Source organism: Papaver somniferum, unplaced genomic scaffold (genome assembly GCF_003573695.1).
Source record: "Papaver somniferum cultivar HN1 unplaced genomic scaffold, ASM357369v1 unplaced-scaffold_79, whole genome shotgun sequence".
NCBI lineage: Eukaryota > Viridiplantae > Streptophyta > Magnoliopsida > Ranunculales > Papaveraceae > Papaver > Papaver somniferum.
In genome coordinates this window covers 1,657,994-1,675,904 of record NW_020650859.1, presented here as the reverse complement: position 1 = coordinate 1,675,904, position 17,911 = coordinate 1,657,994, and the positions used below count along the sequence as shown (strand labels likewise).

The 17,911-nt window shown below is 35.6% G+C and overlaps 3 protein-coding genes across 4 annotated transcripts; 1 reads left to right on the top strand and 2 right to left on the bottom strand.

Annotated features, from left to right (window-relative positions):
* Positions 1 to 759: 759 nt before the first annotated feature.
* LOC113344626 (zinc finger BED domain-containing protein RICESLEEPER 2-like) lies at positions 760 to 3,198 on the bottom strand. The gene is made up of 3 exons (XM_026588560.1): positions 3,181 to 3,198; positions 1,990 to 2,311; positions 760 to 1,904 (listed from the first exon to the last, which is right to left on the bottom strand). The coding sequence occupies exons 1-3, from the start codon at positions 3,196 to 3,198 to the stop codon at positions 760 to 762; spliced, it is 1,485 nt and encodes a 494-aa protein (XP_026444345.1).
* A 1,243-nt stretch (positions 3,199 to 4,441) lies between these two features.
* Positions 4,442 to 5,590, top strand: LOC113344625. Its single transcript, XM_026588559.1, has one exon. The coding sequence runs from the start codon at positions 4,442 to 4,444 to the stop codon at positions 5,588 to 5,590; it is 1,149 nt and encodes a 382-aa protein (XP_026444344.1).
* Positions 5,591 to 7,976: 2,386 nt separating this feature from the next.
* Positions 7,977 to 9,917, bottom strand: LOC113344737. 2 transcript variants are annotated; one of them, XM_026588671.1, is made up of 5 exons: positions 9,466 to 9,917; positions 9,210 to 9,374; positions 8,939 to 9,103; positions 8,424 to 8,863; positions 7,977 to 8,307 (listed from the first exon to the last, which is right to left on the bottom strand). In XM_026588671.1, exons 1-5 carry the CDS (start codon positions 9,902 to 9,904, stop codon positions 8,050 to 8,052), a joined length of 1,467 nt encoding a protein of 488 aa, XP_026444456.1. In that variant the 5' UTR covers positions 9,905 to 9,917; the 3' UTR covers positions 7,977 to 8,049. The 2 variants fall into 2 exon arrangements, with proteins under 2 accessions (XP_026444456.1, XP_026444457.1); XM_026588672.1 differs by having other exon boundaries at positions 8,177 to 8,228.
* Between the last annotated feature and the right edge of the window lie 7,994 nt (positions 9,918 to 17,911).

Below are 17,911 nucleotides of genomic sequence, written 5' to 3'. Positions count from 1 at the left end.
AAGGATGTGTTAATGTAAATAAATAGAATTTTCATAATTACCCGCTTTATATCGCTGAAGTACGGATACTAATTAGACGCAAAAGAACTTACTGCCTCATTGTTGTTTGCTGGCTCAAATGCCAATACATCCTCACTAATATCATTATCTTTCACTTCCTCAACATCAGTTGATGCAGCTCCTACATATAATTGAAAATAAGTAATTATCAATCTCATATATATTGTTAAATAGACTTACAACTAATTTTAAATATTACTCAAGACACTTAGCCTCTTACCGATTCCATATATCCAATCACGAGTTGTTATCAATGCCTCGGCACTTTCAGGTGATAAGGAGCTGCGACATCTTTCAAGTACCCTTCCCCCAAGGCTAAATGCAGATTCCGAAGCAATAGTTGAAATAGGAATTGATAAAATATCGGTTGCCATTCTTGTAAGATTAGGGTATCGTAGTTCTTGGCTTCTCCAATACTTCAAGATGTCAAAATCAGTTGACATTGATCCTGATGACTCACTTATATATTGTTCTAGTTCTGACTTGTCAGATTGTTGACCACCATTTTTTTTTCCGCGACAAATTCTTGCATCAAAAAACTTCAACAATTAACTACCAGTTCTATATGGACAGTTATAGAAATGTTCAAGCAGTTAAAACTTAAAGAAATATCACCTGCATAAAAGCACTTCCATTGCGTCCAGAATTCCCACCATTTACAGTACCCGAATTCTGAGTTTCATTGGTTGTCGAACCTCTTTAAGTTGACGCCGTATGATACTCTTTATAGAGTGAAGCCATCCTTTTTCTAATAATATCAACTTCCTTCTTCATTTCACGCTCAACAGGATACACCTTTTCTAAAGTAAACTCTACAAATTCAAACTTCAATAGAGGGTCTAAAACGACTGCCATTGCCAATATTGGACTCATTTTTTTCCAATACTTGGAACATTTTTCTTGCATTTTCTTCGCCATGTTTCTGATGAACTCAATGTCATTAGTTATCTCTTGATCTAATAATACTTTAATCTGACAAACCCCATCAAAATAAAAATTAGAAGTAGGATACTTGTTTCCAGAGAATAGAGTCGTGAGGTCATAAAAAACCTTGAGAAACTTCGTGACCACTTTGATTTGCTCCCATTCTTCCCCATTAGGAGACTTTGCATAGTCAGGGTCCACCAACCTCAAATGAGTGAAGACTTTTTCATACGAAATACAACTTTGCAACATAAGATAAGTAGAATTCCATCTTGTCTTAACATCTTGTCGAACACCCATCTTTACTGACATTCCTAAATCGCTGACAGTATCCAAGAAATTTTGTTTTCTTCTTTGTGAACCTTTAAGGTACTTCACTGCTAACCTTATCTTGATTACTGCTGGATCAATCTCTGTCAGTCCATCTCTTACAATAAGATTTATTATGTGAGCACAACACCTTATATGAAAGTTTCTTTTCCCAGTATCCGACATAACATTCCTTGCAATGAATCGACTCTTCATTATCTTAACACATGAAGTATTTGATGCAGCGTTATCCAAAGTGATGCTGGTTACTTTTCCTTCAATTACCCAATCATTTAACATCAGAAATAACTTATATGAAAGTGCTTGACCAGTATGGGGTGGTGGCAGTGGAGAAAAATTTAAAAGAAACTTCTGCAATACCCAATCTTGATCAACAAAGTGTACTGTTAAACTTATGTATCCAGTGGTGTTGACGGAGGTCCACATGTCTAATGTTAAACATATTTTACCTGGAGCACATTGTAATTTCTTGCGAATAATTTCTTTTTGGAACTTATGCATTTTAAGAATATCAGACCTTGTAGTATTCCTTGATATGGTTTCAACATCGACATTCAGATAACTACATAACTCCGTAAATTCAGTCCATTCTACACAATTAAAGGGGAGATTTTTACCAATAATTAGACTTGCAACTAAATCCCGAAACTTTGATTGATCTATTTTTGCGTGCACCAGTATCCAGTTCTCCATTATTTGTACATAACAAAAGTTGCCCCACATCTTGCATCTTCAGTCTAGGGCACTTCTTTAAATGCCTTGACATAGTTGATGTTCCTCCTTTCTGACTGTCATAAGCATATTCCTGCCCACAATGCTTGCACGTAGCCTTTTCTTTACCATCTTTGTCTCGTGACCAATCAAAATCATTCCATACTTTTGATGTAAATTTCCTTTTCTTTGAAGCATGCTCTTGAATTGTCATCGACTCTACTACTGTGATATCCTCTTCACTCATGACATCGTCATGGTCTTCTTCAACTGAAATTTTAGGAAGCTACATAAAGAATTCAAAAATCAAAATTAGTAAGCCTTGAGCTACATCACAGGGGACTAGAGCTGTCAATAATTAAAATCCCAACAAGTACACATCCCAAACTGGCAAAGGCAAATCCAACAAAAGTATGCTTTTTTACACTTTCATGTAAGCCAAAATAAAACATGTGCTTTCTGATTCTGACATGCTGCATATGGAGTTCATTTCCAATTTTCAGAATCAGTAAACCTTTGTAATTCAAATAAATATTCACAAGCATAACGTAAGCAAGCTATGCATTATTAATTTATTATAGATTGACATTAAGAGACATGAGTTAACAATAAATGACACAAATTCGTGAAAAGGGGATTGGGGTTCTAAGAATCATTTCCACAAACACCTAACAGTACTTAAAGACAAGTTATGCATTAAAAACTTAGAACTACTCACCTAGATTAGGAAAGTAGAAGTAAAATCATCGACCAATTTTTCCTATTCTTCTTCAACGGTAGTCTAAAGGTAAAGCCCTAACCCCTGAAAATCAAACAAATAGTTAGAAAATTTTTAAAAAAAAGATCATTAAAGTTAAACTTAAATATCAAAATCTAATCTATAACTTAGAAGTGAAAAAACAACCTAAAGGATAAAACTTGGTTAGTTGATTACGTGTAAAGCCATAACCCCTGAAAATCAAACAGATAGTTAGAAAATTAAAAAAAAAGATCATTATAGTTAAACTTAAAGATCAAAATCTAATCTAGAACTTAGAATAGAAAAAACAACCCTATTTAGTTTTAAGTTAGACACTTTACCTGATTACGAATACCTCCAGAGTCCAGTCCAGATTCCAGCTAAATACATGCAGGGAGAGAAAAAGAGACGAATACCTCCAGTCCAGATTCCATATCTAAAACTTGAAGAGAAGTTTTCTGATTTCTCTTTCTTTAGAAAACTTAGATAAGAATAAGAAGAAGTACCCGGTTACCTGGGTAGCAGGTGAAATACTACCGATACCTCCGATAACAGGTTATTATCATAATTTAACGGGTTGGATGGTAACCCGCGGGTTAGACCTAGCCCGGCTTGTTTTCTATTAGGGTCAGATATAACAGACCTAGCCCGGCCCGTTTAGGAAACAAGCCCAGCCAATCCGGATTGAAACAAGTCGGGCTAGGGTCAACCCGCGGGCCGGGTTACTAATTGACAACTCTACCCCTAATCAACAAAATCTTCCTGGTATTCCAGTTGTAGGTGTGACACAAAAGAAGAAGAAACCGAAAATGAATCATCACCAGAAATTAATGAACAACAAGGTTTGTATATAGTTAAATAAATCCATAAATGCACAGTGAGTTCTGGAAACAACGTGCTAATATAAATTGGGTTGAAGAGTTCGAGAACAACACTCATTTTTTCCACAAGTATGCTTCCTCCAAACAAAGATGTAAGAGTTTTTCGCAATTAAAGATTAGTGGTGTTCTAACTAGCGACAAAAACATCAACAAAAAGGAAATTGTTTCTTACTATCAAGGTTTATTCCAAGAAAAGTTTGACTCCAGACCGCAGCTCGACGGACTCAATTTTCCTTCTATAACTATTCAAGAAGCTCATTCTCTTGAAACACATTTTTTTTGAGGACGAAGTGCATCAGGCAATTTCAAATCGTGGTCAGGAGAAAGCTCCAGGTCCCGACGGTATGCCCATCTTTTTCATATCCAAGTGTTGGGATTTTATGAAATCTGATATCTTAAAGGTTATGGACCAGTTGTTCTATCGAAAATCCATTGATTGGCGGCTTAAGTCTACCTTTCTTATATTGATTCCCAAGGTTCAAGATTTGGAGAACGTTACAGACTTTAGACCTATAAGTCTTATGAGTAGCATCAACAAGATTATATTTGAAGTTATTTCTACTAGATTTAAAAGAGTGCTTCCCAAACTCATCAGTCATCAGCAATCAGCGTACGTCGAAGGAAGACAAATTATGGAAAGCAGCATTATTGCAAATGAATGTATAAACTCAGCTCACAACTCACATCAAGCTGGAATTCTATGCAAAATTGATTTCCAAAATGCCTATGATAATGTCGCTTGGTCGTTTCTGGATTATGTGCTTCAAAGAATGGGTTTTGGAATGGTTTGAAGGAGATGGATCGAAGCTGCTATTTCTCATGTGAATTTTTCAGTGCTTATAAATGGTTCTTCAAATGGACGCTTCAAAAGTTCGAAAGGCCTGAGACAGGGGATCCTCTATCTCCCTTTCTCTTTCTTTTGATAGCTGAGTCTCTCAACCTTATCCTTGTCAAAGCCGAGCAGGTTGGTTGGTTGAATGGCTTTGAGATTATTCCCGGTGGCTCCAAAATCACTCATCTACAGTTCGCGGACGACACTCTTGTGTTTCCTAAACACGAAAGCATCGATCACCTGCGCAACATTCTAATATGGTTTGAAATTATATCTGGGCTCAAAGTTAATTTTCATAAAACGTCTTTAATGCCTGTTGGTGAGGTCCCGAATTTGGTTTCTCTTGCTGGTTCTACGGGATGCAACACTCATAATTTGCCTACCACTTACTTGGGTCTGCCTCTAGGGGAGCCATATAGGTCCAACATCAAATGGAACAAACTCATTGAAAGATTTGAAGCTTGGTTGCCGGCGTGGATCTCCAAATCTCTTTCGAGAGGATGTAAACTAACTTTGCTAATTTCTGTTCTATCCGCCCTTCCCATTTATTTCTTTTCCAATTTTGTGGCTCCCATGTATGCCATTAAAAAGATGGAACAAATTATGCGTAACTTTCTATGGGATGATGGGGATGATAAAAAGTATCACTTAGTTGCTTGGGACCAGGTAGAGACACCTAAGAAGTTAGGTGGGCTTGGTATTAAGAATTTACATTTAATGAATGTGGCCTTGATCATGAAATGGCTGTGGAAGTTCAGTGATGGAAACATTTCTCTCTGGAAGCAGTTGATTGAAGAGAAGTATGGTCTAGCTCCTCTTGGTTGGAATTCTAACCCTCCGAAGAAAGTTTATGGATGCAGTATTTGGAGAGGTATTCACAGTTTCTCAAATCTGTTTTACTCAAATTGCAAATTTCAGCTCGGGAACGGGGATATAATTAGTTTCTGGAAGGATAATTGGGTCGGTCAAGCTCCTTTAGCTCAGATTTTTCCGGCGGCTTTTAATGCATCTGAAACCAAATCATTAACAGTGGCTCAAGCATTTGATAGTTCTTCTCAGCATTGGAATTTGGCATTACTCGCAGAGTGCATGACAACGTCATTTCTGATTTAGCAACCATCCTACATCTTCTCGAAACTAGCAATTTGAGGCCAAACAACACCTGCGACAATCGAGTTTGGAAAGACTCGCATCAGGAAGGTGAATTTTCGGTTAAAAAGTGTTATTATTGGTTAGTACAGATCAATACTTCAGCTGAAGCACAATCTCATGTGCACTCCAAAAGACTGTGGTCCAAATGTTGGCCTCCTAAAGTCAGTTTCTTTCTCTGGTCTGCCTCGAAAGAGAAAATTAGGAACAGGGTCGCGTATTGGCTTTATCGGCAATCTGAATTTCATAATGTTCAGTTGAAAGACTTCATGACCAAGTGGAATTTGACGGTTTTTGAACCTCCTTGATCTATCGATGTTTTTTTTTGTTCCTTCTTGTTCGTGGTGTTTGAGTCTCTTTTTAGGTTTGTCTGAGAAATTAACTTTATTGTTATTGTTGTTTTCTTTGGGTTTTTTGGTCGGTCTGTTTGTGTTGGATGTTCATGTTTCATGAACCTCCTTTTTTTCCTTTTCTTTTAAATTTTAATTTACCGATAAAAAAAATATCCATAAATGAATTCTTCAATATTTTATTTCATGAAGCTATTGATTAGTGTTGAGATTATTAGTCTCCTATCGTTTGGGCAACCTAAGATCCTGCAGTTTATAATCTTTTTAGGGCCTCTTCATTCATTCCCAATTAATTTTGAGTTGGATGTCCATACTCTAATAATTAGGATATATGTTTTCTGTTTGTCATGCTCTTCAATTTGCTCTAATTATGTTGAACTAGGGTCTCGCCCCAGGATCATATTGGATGTTCCAAATTTATTGTACATGTGCTTGTCACCGTTAATTGTATTTGTCTCCGTTAACTGTATTTTCGTGCTCAAATAAGTAATAAGGAATCATACACCGCTGAACCTAAATATACTTTCCATTCTTATCTAGGCTTCAGATCGAATGCGATGGAGAATGATGGTTTTGGGTTGAATTTGATGGAGACGAATGGAGGTCTGTCTAATCAAATAGAATATGCATCAAAAACGATAACCATCCGGCATTTTGACAATAACATCTTTAGCACGTACAAGTTTAAAAGGAATAGTACCATTTAAAATCTAAAGGATACATTTGATTTTATTGAAAATGTTCAAAATATCGTTGGTATAATATATTGGATGGAGTAAGCGAATAAATATTAGAAACTCAATAATGGGAAATTGAGGAATCAATCTATTATTTACATAATTAAACAATTTCAGTGATTTCACGCATTTTGACAATAACATAATTAAGCTTCTTTGATATTTATTTTTTTGAAAGCAGCAACTTAAGTAGATGGTAGGCAAGCTAACCAAAAAATAAGGTGAGAAACATATAATAGATTTCTCTTAAGTTGCTGAACCTTCGTTATTGAACATATTTTTTGGTAGATAAGAATATCATGGATTACTATGAAGAATAAGGTGAGAAACATTATGAAGAATATTATGTTAAAGGTTCAATAACGATTAGAGAGACGATTGAATGAATTCAACGCCATTAACGTCCCAGAATCAGTAGATAATATAATACTTTATCTACCGATTATACTCTTCTATTCTAATAGAGAAGCACACACGGTAGATAAGTGATGTTTATTATCTATCGATTGTAGAATCGGTAGATAAGTTATGTTCGTTATCTACCAATTGTGATAATTATCCCAAATTTAGCTTTCTCAAAACTAATGGAATTTTAAATTTCTCTATTTTCATAATCGGTAGATAAATTTTGTTCATTATTAACCGGTTGTGATTGTCGCCCCAAATATAGTGTTCTCAAAAATATTGGAATTTGAATTTCTTTATTTTCATAATAGGTAGATAGGTGATGTTTATTATCTACTGACTGTACAATTGGAAGATAAGTTATGTTCATTATCAACCGATTGTGATAGTCGCCCGAATTCTAGTTTTCTCAAAACTAATAGAATTTTGAATTTTTCTATTTTTATAATCGGTGGATAAGTGATATTTATTATCTATCGATTCTGCAATCGGTAGATAAGTTATGTTCATTATCTACTGATTGTGATAGTCCCCCCAAATCTAGTTTTCTCAAAAGTAATGGAATTTTGAATTTCTGTATTTTCATAATCGGTAGATAAGTGATGTTCTAGATAAGTTATATTCATTATTTACCGATTAGGATAGTAGCCTCCAATTCAATTTTTCCAAAACAACTGAAACTTCGAATTTCTCTACTTAAACAATTGGTAGTTTTGTGATGTTGATTATCTTCCGATTGTGATAGTAGCCCCAAATTTAATTTTTTCAAAAGAAAGCAAAGATAATAGAAAAACATAGTCATAATCGGTTGCTAAAAACAATATTAAACTACCGATTGTAAAAGGACATTTAGGTATTTTTCTAAACACTAGGACATCCCATAACCACATCTATGGGATGGGAATAAAAAAGTCGGCAAATGATAGCAGGTTTATAACCACAAGACTGGAAGACCATTATAACTACTATCATTGTCCTGAAGGTTTCCTCCGGGTACAGTGATAGCAGCGGCAAATGCTATTGTAGCTATTAGAGCAGCTACTACCATGCACGATGTTGATAAATCTCTCATCCAGTCCTCTCCTCCCTTCATCAATTCTTTGTGTTTCTCTGTAAACAGAAATTGAGCTGTATCACCATCTTTATTTCTTACAAATCTATCATTCTGTAGCATTGTATTTTCCACCATCTGGACAAAATAAATTAAGGTTGCATGCATTAATACAGTAAATAAAAAGGTACAATCACTAAGTAACGATTAATTATGGAATTGGCATCTCGATATTATGGGTGTAATGGGTGCACCTTAAACCATTGCAATTCTCGTTGCATCTGAAACCCTGCTCCAGATACAACATTGAGTCGGCGGCTATGAGGTAACTCGGCACTGAAATGTAGGATACTGTTGTTATCCTCATAGAGGCTATAAGTTCTACCGGTAAAACTTTTGTTTTTCAGTATACGCATGAAATGATATATAACTTCATTGCGTTCGCTGACAACCAACTTCATCATTGTGCCCTTATCATCCAATTCCAAACATAGGAAAGGAAATGTCCCTAGGCACTCCAGGACGAACTCCGTGGTTCCAAACTTTATAGCATTCGGCAACAATTTATAATCTAGAAAAATGGTTTTAACTCTATTTTTGTCCATTCCTTTGAGTTGCGTGAAAAAATACTTTGTCAGTGCAACGATGTTTTTGTCCATCAACTTTTGATCGTATAATCTCCTGATAAGAGGTACTGAAATAACATGGAATCCAAGTTGTTGGTTAATGCTATCTCATAAAAACAAGTGAAAGTTTGCAAGAAAAAAACCTTGACTTATATATCGCATGCAGTAGCTTGAGATGCACTTAGTTATGATTCTTTTGTTACTAGTCCAACAGTTTTCCCTTATTGAGGTTTCCAGATGATTTTCTTCGTCACCTAATCTGATGCCTTCGACCTCATGTTTTTCTCCAGCAGTATCCACTTCGATTACTGCAGGGCATGGACATTTGATGAATTTAAATAACTACATTTAGCTGAGAGCGAGAAAGTAAATTAAAGGTTGAAGTAAAGATTCATATGGGGTGGGAGTACTAACAAGAATAGATGTAGCGTTCCCACCACTTCATTTTTGATCCGCTCAAAAATGCGAACGGCCTATCAACAATGAATTGCATTAGGCGCGGTATATAATCTTTTTCATATCTATCCATTAGTTCTACAACCAATCCTGGAAATCGTTGGCATACAGATAGTGCCACACCTGCAATCCAGATAGGCAAATGAAGATTAATGTCGGATATCTAACTTCATAAGACCTAAAAACCTTAACTTATTTCTGTTTAATTACTTACCATGCATATTGAATAACATTAAACAGAGCAGTAGCTTAAAACCATCTTCACCAGAGAATGGACTTGGGTCGTCGTCTCTAGTTACAGAGCAAAGATAGTCCACCACCTCCTTTTGTCCATCTGTAGCATTTATTGCGGCGAGGGTGAGGGGCACACATTTCATTGCATCGGTGGACCGTATTTGCGTCAATCTGGAGTTCTTCTCCACCAGTGCCTTGACAAATTTAATGTCTCCAAGGAACGCAGCTGCGTGCAATGTCGTATTCCCGTCTGGGGTCAGAGATTCAAGTGTTTGTGGCGGTACCAATTTCAAAAACTCCTCCACAAACGTATATTGGTGGAAATATGCAACTGTGGTGAGAATATTATAAATTCTTGTTCTCGAATATGTTCCAATGGTTTCTTTAATGAATGTTTGATAATCATGTAGATATTCCATAGTCTTTTTCCAGTCTTGTGAATTTAGTGCTTCTATTAAGGGATGATATGGATCGTTCTCTTGGTTCACCTGTTTATCCTCTGCTTAATAGGAGCAAATTGATTAGCATGAGAAATACAATAATATTTAAGCCGAATAACAATTATGTACTTCCTCTGTTTCACTTTAGATGATGTTTTTAGAGTTTTCATGCAGATTATATGAAGATTTTCCATCTGTACCTTTGAGAAAAGTCTTCAAACATTAATTGATGTTAGTGCATTTTAAAATAAACTTATAATTCCAAGACAAAATGTAAGGATATTATTGGTAATTTTATGAAAAAATATAAAAACTTTCAAGTATTAAGAAACAAAAAATAACCCTAAAACATCGTCTAAAATGAAACGGAGGAAGTACTTTTTTTTGCTCATTGATTTTTGATGATCCAATTTGGAAAACTTCAATACCGACAATAGGAACACTAGGAGGACGTTTTTTTTTTCATAATTAGGGATGATGATTGGACGGTTTCCTACAGCTTCATTAACAACACTAGCATCATTTGCTAAAAATGTCTTCAACATTTCCATCGTTGGAAGTTGTTGATTCTGGGCATGTTGCACATTCATTTGTGATGATTCATTTTCGACAACCTCTTCTATTTCATCACCGGTAGTAGGAACACTAGGCCGATTTGGTTCATTGACGATTGGATTATTCCCTGCAGCTTCATTAGAAGTACTATCATTAATATTATTATTATTATTATTATTATTTGCTAATATCTTCAACATCTCCATCATTTGTTGTTGATTCTGGGCTTGAGTTTCAACAACTTTACAAAGCAAAGATTGTATACCGGCACTACTTGCTTCGACTCTTTCAATACTGGCTACAATATGTTGTGTGGAAAGCATTATTGTTTCCTGCAAGCCATGATCATCACTGACAGTAGAAGTATTAGTTGGCAGAGTGACCGGAACTGATGATCTAAATAATACAAAAATGAAAGCTCTTTTCGAAGTTTTTGGTGAAAATTATAAAGAAAGATCAATGAGGCGGTGATGAATGATAAATCATGAAACTTTTAGAGCAGTTTAAATATTAGAGTCTGGAATCTAGATGACTTCAAGTCTGAAACAATGAAGTGAAAAATAAACCCTTGGGGAAAGGAAAGGAATAATATTAGCCAAAACACTCTTGATAGTTAAGCAAAATTTAATAATTTAATGGAGTGAAACGATTATAAATTTAAATTCCCTTTCTATAGAAGGAATAATACTTTTGCTTTAGAATTTTTGCCCAGGCCAGGGATGCGTACAAGCTTATGATGCAATATAAAATATATTGGGTGACGGTGTCATAACACTCGATAAGATACAGTAGAAACTCTTTAAATTAATATTCGTTAAATTAATTATCTCTTTAAAATAATAACATTTGATGATCCCAACTAGCCTTGCACAAGATAAAATTTAACTCGCTAAATTAATAATCTCTCTAAATTAATAGATTTTTCTGGTCCCATGGCTATTAATTTAAAGAATTTCTACTGTACATGAATTTGAACATTTATCGATCATATGTGGAACCATTGGGTGGCTCTATCTTTTACCTATATATATGTTGTGGGCAGGATCCGATGACATTGTATTAGGAGATACGTATATCTTTGTACATATGGTAGGAAATATGTTAGTTAGGAAAGATATTATTTTGTAAATTTGTTTTGTGTTTGTTTGCCTATTTAGATAGATTGTAATCGGTTTTGCTAAATCAAGCTTTTGGAATATACAAAACCTTCATCTTCCTACCTTGTCGTTTTATGGCATTTGAGCTAGAAAAGACTTAATCTAATTAAAACCAAGTCAGAAAATTGTGCTTAAGATTAGCACCATCACTTGTGTAGCTAATGTAGCGATCACAACCATTAACTCTGGTGGAGGTTATTCGTTGTCTCAAGATCGACTAGGTCTTGATAATATTCTTACTGATACCCAATGGGAAACCATTGTGCAAATGCTTAAAAATTCAAATAATGATTCGAAGTTTTCTCGTAAATGGATACTTGATACAGGGGCTTCACAACGCATGACGGGAACTAAAATTTTTTATTTAAAACTCATGAAATTGGGTTTTCTTCCGTAAAGCTTCCGAATGACACATATTCTCATGTTCCATGCGAGGCACTGTGATGTTTGGAAACAAAGTGAAATTATTCCGAGTTTTATTTGTTCCTGATCTCCACTGCAACTTGATTTCTTTAGCATGTTTAATTAAAGATTTGAGATGTATTGTCACTTTGACTGATAAATTATGTGTGATACAGGATCACACTACGAGAGCGGTGATTGGTGTGGGTGAGGAACGAGACGGGGTCTATATCTTTCATAGTAGAACGCTCATTACTGCAAATCGAGTATCTGTTGGAGAAGATTATTGTTTATGGCATAGACGTTTAGGCCATGCGTCTAGTAAGGTTGTTCTTTACTTCCGGGAATGAGTAAAGTTAGATTGTCAGAAATTTCTTAAGGAACCATGTGATATTTTCTTTAAAGCTAAACAAACTCGGATTACTTTTCCAAGTGAGAATAAAGCTGATGACCTATTCCATTTAGTTCATGGTGATGTGTAGGGTGCTTATCGTACTCCATCTTCTTGTGGTGCACATTATTTTCTTACCATTGTCGACGATTATTCTCGTTGTGTTTGGGTTTCTTTGATGGCACATAAAACTGAAGTGGTGAAAATTTTTCAGAGTTTTTGTGTTATGGCTAAGACACAATTTGATAAACAAGTTAAGCAGGTTCGCAGTGATAATGGTACGGAATTTCGGCCATTGATTCCTTTTTTTGCTGAACAAGGAATAGAATTTCAAACCTCATGTGTAGATACGCCGCAACAAAATGGGAGAGTGTAACGCAAACATCGGCATATATTGAATGTGGCGCATGCTTTTCGATTCCAAGCAAATTTACCTCTTCGGTTTTGGGGTGAGTGCATTTCAAGTGCTGCTTATATTATTAATCGCACACCTACTTCCTTGCTCAATGGGAGAACTCCATATGAATTATTACATAAAAATACTCCAATTTATACTCATATTCGAGTATTTGGATGTTTGTGATATGCAAGTGTTGTTCCTCGTGATCGAAACAAGTTTAATCCACGAAATTGACGTTTTGTATTTGTTGGTTATTCTTATGGAAAAAAGGATTGGCGATTGTTTGATTTGAAAACAAAACAATTTTTTGTATGTCGTGATGTAATTTTCTTTGAAAACAAATTTATGTACACAGCTGTTTTGTTAAATGGAAATATCGAAGAAGGCCAATTTGAGTCGAATGATAAGTTGGTAATTTCTCCAGGACAAGAAGACTTATTGTCGCCTGTCAGTATACGGGTACCAGCCACTGAAAATGTTAATGGGAGTCAAACACGTACAGGTGAAATTACTCGGGTTCCAGCTGCTTCCTTACAGACCTTGTCAGATGGAAATACGAATGGTAGTGGAGCAACTGCAGCAGACAGTTCCGTAACAGATGGGATGGGTGACGTCTCCGTGACAAGCGGGAATCTAAATGGTAGTGAAGCAGTCAAAGGTGGCAGCATTCGGTCAGCTGATGTATCAGCACCTGCAGGAGATATTCCAGCTGCTTCCTTACAGACACCCGTCAGACCTTCCTTACTGACCCTTCCAAGATTGTCTCAGGTGGAATTTCAGACACGGTACCACCTGTAGCTCCTATACATAATGCCTCAAATGATACTTTTGTCCTACACGATGTTGGAGATTCCCGGGCTGTTGAATATTCAGTTGAATTTGTCTCATCTGATATTAATTCAGGAGATGTGTCAGCCCGGGCTTTATCTGATAGCGCTCAGATATCCGACACAGCATTTCGACGTAGTGCTAGGTCCCGAGTTCCTAATAGCCGATTACGAGATTATGTATGTAATACCACTAAAGCAATACACCCCGGTTCCTCTACTCTTCACTCGGCAGCGCCTTCAGGTATGTCTTATCCCATAACTAATTATGTGTCTTGTGCAATTTTTCTGCTAATCATACTCGTTTTTTGTCGGCGATTACTACTCTTAAAGAACCTACCAGTTATGTTGAAGTTGTCCGTCTTCCCGTTTGGCGTGTAGCTATGTCTAAGGAAATTAGTGCTCTTGATAAGAATGGCAAGTTATCTATTACGGATCTTCCTACAGGGAAGAAGGCTATTGGTTGTAAATGGATTTACAAAATTAAATATAATTCTGATGGTATTGCCGAGCGGTATAAAGCTCGCTTGGCTGTCCTCTGTAATAGACAAGTGGAAGGTGTGGATTATCATGAAACATTTACTCCCGTAGCTAAAATGGTTTCAGTTAGAACATTTTTAGCAGTCGCGGTTGCTCGTGATTAAGAGATACATCAAATTGATGTTCACAATGCTTTTCTACATGGGGATCTTGACGAGGAAGTATATATGCAACTTCCTCCAGGATATTCAATTAATTCTCCTGGTAAAGTGTGTCGCCTCCATAAATCTTTATATGGTCTTCGTCAAGCTCATCGTAATTGGTTTTCTAAGCTTGCAGGTGCTCTTAAGACTTTTGGATTTGTACAGTCTTATGATGATTATTCTTTATTTACCCTGCGACGAGGTGAGAATTATATTAACGTACTTGTCTATGTGGATGATTTAATTATTGCTGGGAACAGTTCCGCTGCTATTACTGCTTTTAAAGCATATGTAAGTCGTTGTTTTCATATGAAAGATCTGGGCCATCTCAATTATTTTCTTGGTATTAAAATGTCTCGAGGAACCGATGGTTTGTTTTTATCTCAACGAAAATACACCTTGGTTATTTTGTCTGAGACTGGACTTCTTGGAGCCAAACCAGCTTCTTCACCCATTGATCAACATCATCGTTTAGCTCTGGATGATGGACTCATATATTCTGGTTCATCCCAGTATCGTCGGCTTATTAGACGCTTGATTTATTTCACCATTACACGTCCTGAATTGTGTTACTCGGTGTAAAGCCCGTCCCAAATTTCAAGGGCATTTTTGTCATTTAGTATATAAGGGTAGTTTTGTCATTTCATGAAATACTATTGTAGTAACATGTTTTATCTTCTTTGATAATTCGTTATAGTTTGTAAGGCTATGGATTTTTTTCTAATGGGCCTAACAAGTATTAATCTTTTCTTTCTTTAATGGGCCTAGTAATGATAGTTATAAACTTATAAGGTTCTTATTCTTTTTCCTTCTTGTTGGGCCTAAGATACAAGTGGACCCTGTAGGTTGTACTGCTAAGTCTGTCGATCAAGAAGTTTTAGGTCAGATTTAGTATTTCATTTTAGGTTTAGCGTATATATAAAGAAGATACGGAAAAATAAGAAGAGGAGGAAATAGTTAGCCGCAATCTTTTTTTTTTAAGTTTAATCATTTCTTCCGGGCTGTGAACAGTATATAGAAAATTGAAACGAGAATACCAGTCAGTGGTTCGTAGATAATCTGTAAGAGAGTTATTTCTTAGGGTGTCGATGCTTTATGGTGACGTTTTGAATTGCGTTTTGAGGTAGTCGCAACACAATCAAAAATCTTTTCATATTTAAGTTTTCTTTAATTAATTTCAGATTTACGGGTTTTTATTATTGTATGGATGATAAATGATTTTATTGATGATGATGTGAGCATGATTATGATTGTCGGGCTGCGGTCTATAGGGTGTGATTCTTAAAATATTTTTTTGATGGGATACAAGATATCCTTGGGAACGATGTTGTTTCCCTAAACCCACGTGGGGCTCCCTGGGGCGAGCGGATTTGATTGATTTGATTGTTCTTATGGATGTGGTGTTTCCATGTGTTTTTGATGCTATTAGTCATGCTAATTGTTTTAAAAGGAATTGAAAATGTTTGATAAAATGTTTTATTGCTTCTTTTCCTACTGGGTGTCATAACTCACGTCGTTTAATGAAAAAAATTCCAGATTTTATGGCACCACAAGGAGCTGATGGCGGAAAAGCGTAGAGATCGGTTTTGGTGCTATTATTAGTTGTCTGCATAGGATTTATGATTGGGGATTGTAATAAAATATCATCAACTCTTTTAGATGATATAATTAGTTATTTATTGGTTATTAAAACTTTAGAGGTTATTGGGTTAATGTATAACCAATGAAAACAATGCTTTGTTTAGACTACTCTATTTGATTGAATAACGGAAATTTCTGGATCATGTCAGTTTGACTGTCTATCATAATTAGTATATAATACCTTTTTGTTTCATGTTTTTGTGGTACATGTAAAACTCTTTCACTATGTACATACAAAAATTTCAGAATTTTCTGAGTTCCAGAAATATTTTTAAATCAATTGTTTTTCACTGTACAAAACCTAGACGTTTTCTGTCATATTCAACTTTACTGAAGTTTGTCTATTTTTAAAATATTCTATGTCATGTTTTAGTCTTTGGTGTCTTCTTTAAACTTGAAGATGGTTCTTTTATGTTTTCAGCATGGTAGACCAAAAGCTAATTTGAAGTTGTGAGTGAATTGATATGATTTTTGTAAAATGAACCATCACTATTTTACGTTTATGCAGTACTGGTCAACTACTCGTTTAACTGTGGTCAAAAGGTCTTTAAGATAAACATAAAATTATAGAAATTTTATGATTGGAAAAATTCTAAGTTAGGATTCAGAATGTATAATCATAATAATTTATGGATTCGTATTGAACTCAGTAAAATTTCTTGAGTTACCAGATGTCTATTTATGTTTTATGACTCTTTCTTCAAACGTAACTCTTTTGGATTAAATCTGGAACTTTTAACGGTGAAATTAATTTTTCTGATAAAGTATGTTTCTTTAGGGTTCATGTAAATTAAAAATCACGTCATGTTAACGGTTAGATTTTCCTAAAAGAATTTTTATGTATCCGCTGCAACAAAATTTCTAAATTGAACATAAATAAAGATTAGATAAGGAATTAGTCGTTTGGACTTTGGCCAAGTGTGGAAGTCAGGGCCTGATATTAAATGTAGCATTCTGGATTTTGGGTTTGGATTTGGGTTGGAATCCAGGCCCAAAAATGTAGGGTGTTACACTCGGTGCATGTATTGGCCCAATTTATGCAGTCTCATAGGGTAGCTCATTGGGAAGCTGCTCTCAGAATTCTTCGTTATCTAAAGGGACATCCTGGTCAAGGGATTGTTTTACGCAAGGATTGTGCTCTCAACTTACGGCTTATTGTGATTCTGATTGGGCCTCTTGCCCTCTTGGTCGTCGTTTCCTTATTGGTTACTTTAATTTCTTGGTAGGCTCACCTATATCCTGGAAGACAAAGAAGTAACACACAATATCTCGTTCTTCTGCTGAGATCGAGTACCGTTCCATATCTCATACTTGTAATGAGATCACATGGCTAAAGGCATTATTGAAATATTTAGGTATGTTTCATTCTCAACTTATGCGTCTTTACTGTGATAGTCAATCCGCACTTCATATTGCTGCTAATCCCGTTTTTCATGAATGTACCAAACATATTGAGATTGATTGTCATTATGTACGTGATCAAGTTCAGTCCGGTGCTATTGTTAATTCTCATGTTCGCACAACCGCTCAGCTTGCAGACATTTTCACCAAAGCTCTTGGACGTCCTCAGTATGAACTCCTTCTTCGCAAGTTGGGCATTCGAGATCTCCATGCTCCAACTTGAGGGGGTGTATTAGGAGATACGTATATCTCTGTATATATGGTAGGAAATATGTTAGTTACGAAAGATATTATTTTGTAAATTTAATTTGTGTTTGTTTGCCTATTTAGATAAATTGTAATCGGTTTTGCTAAATCAAGCTTTTGGAATATACAAAACCTTCATCTTCTTACCTTGTCGTTTCACATGGTTATATTGACATAATCATGACATGGTTTGGTAATTTTTTCTACAAAATCCAATCGACAACGAGTTTGAAGTTAATTTTCTAGTGACATGTTCCACTTATATAGCTCTATATACCTGCCA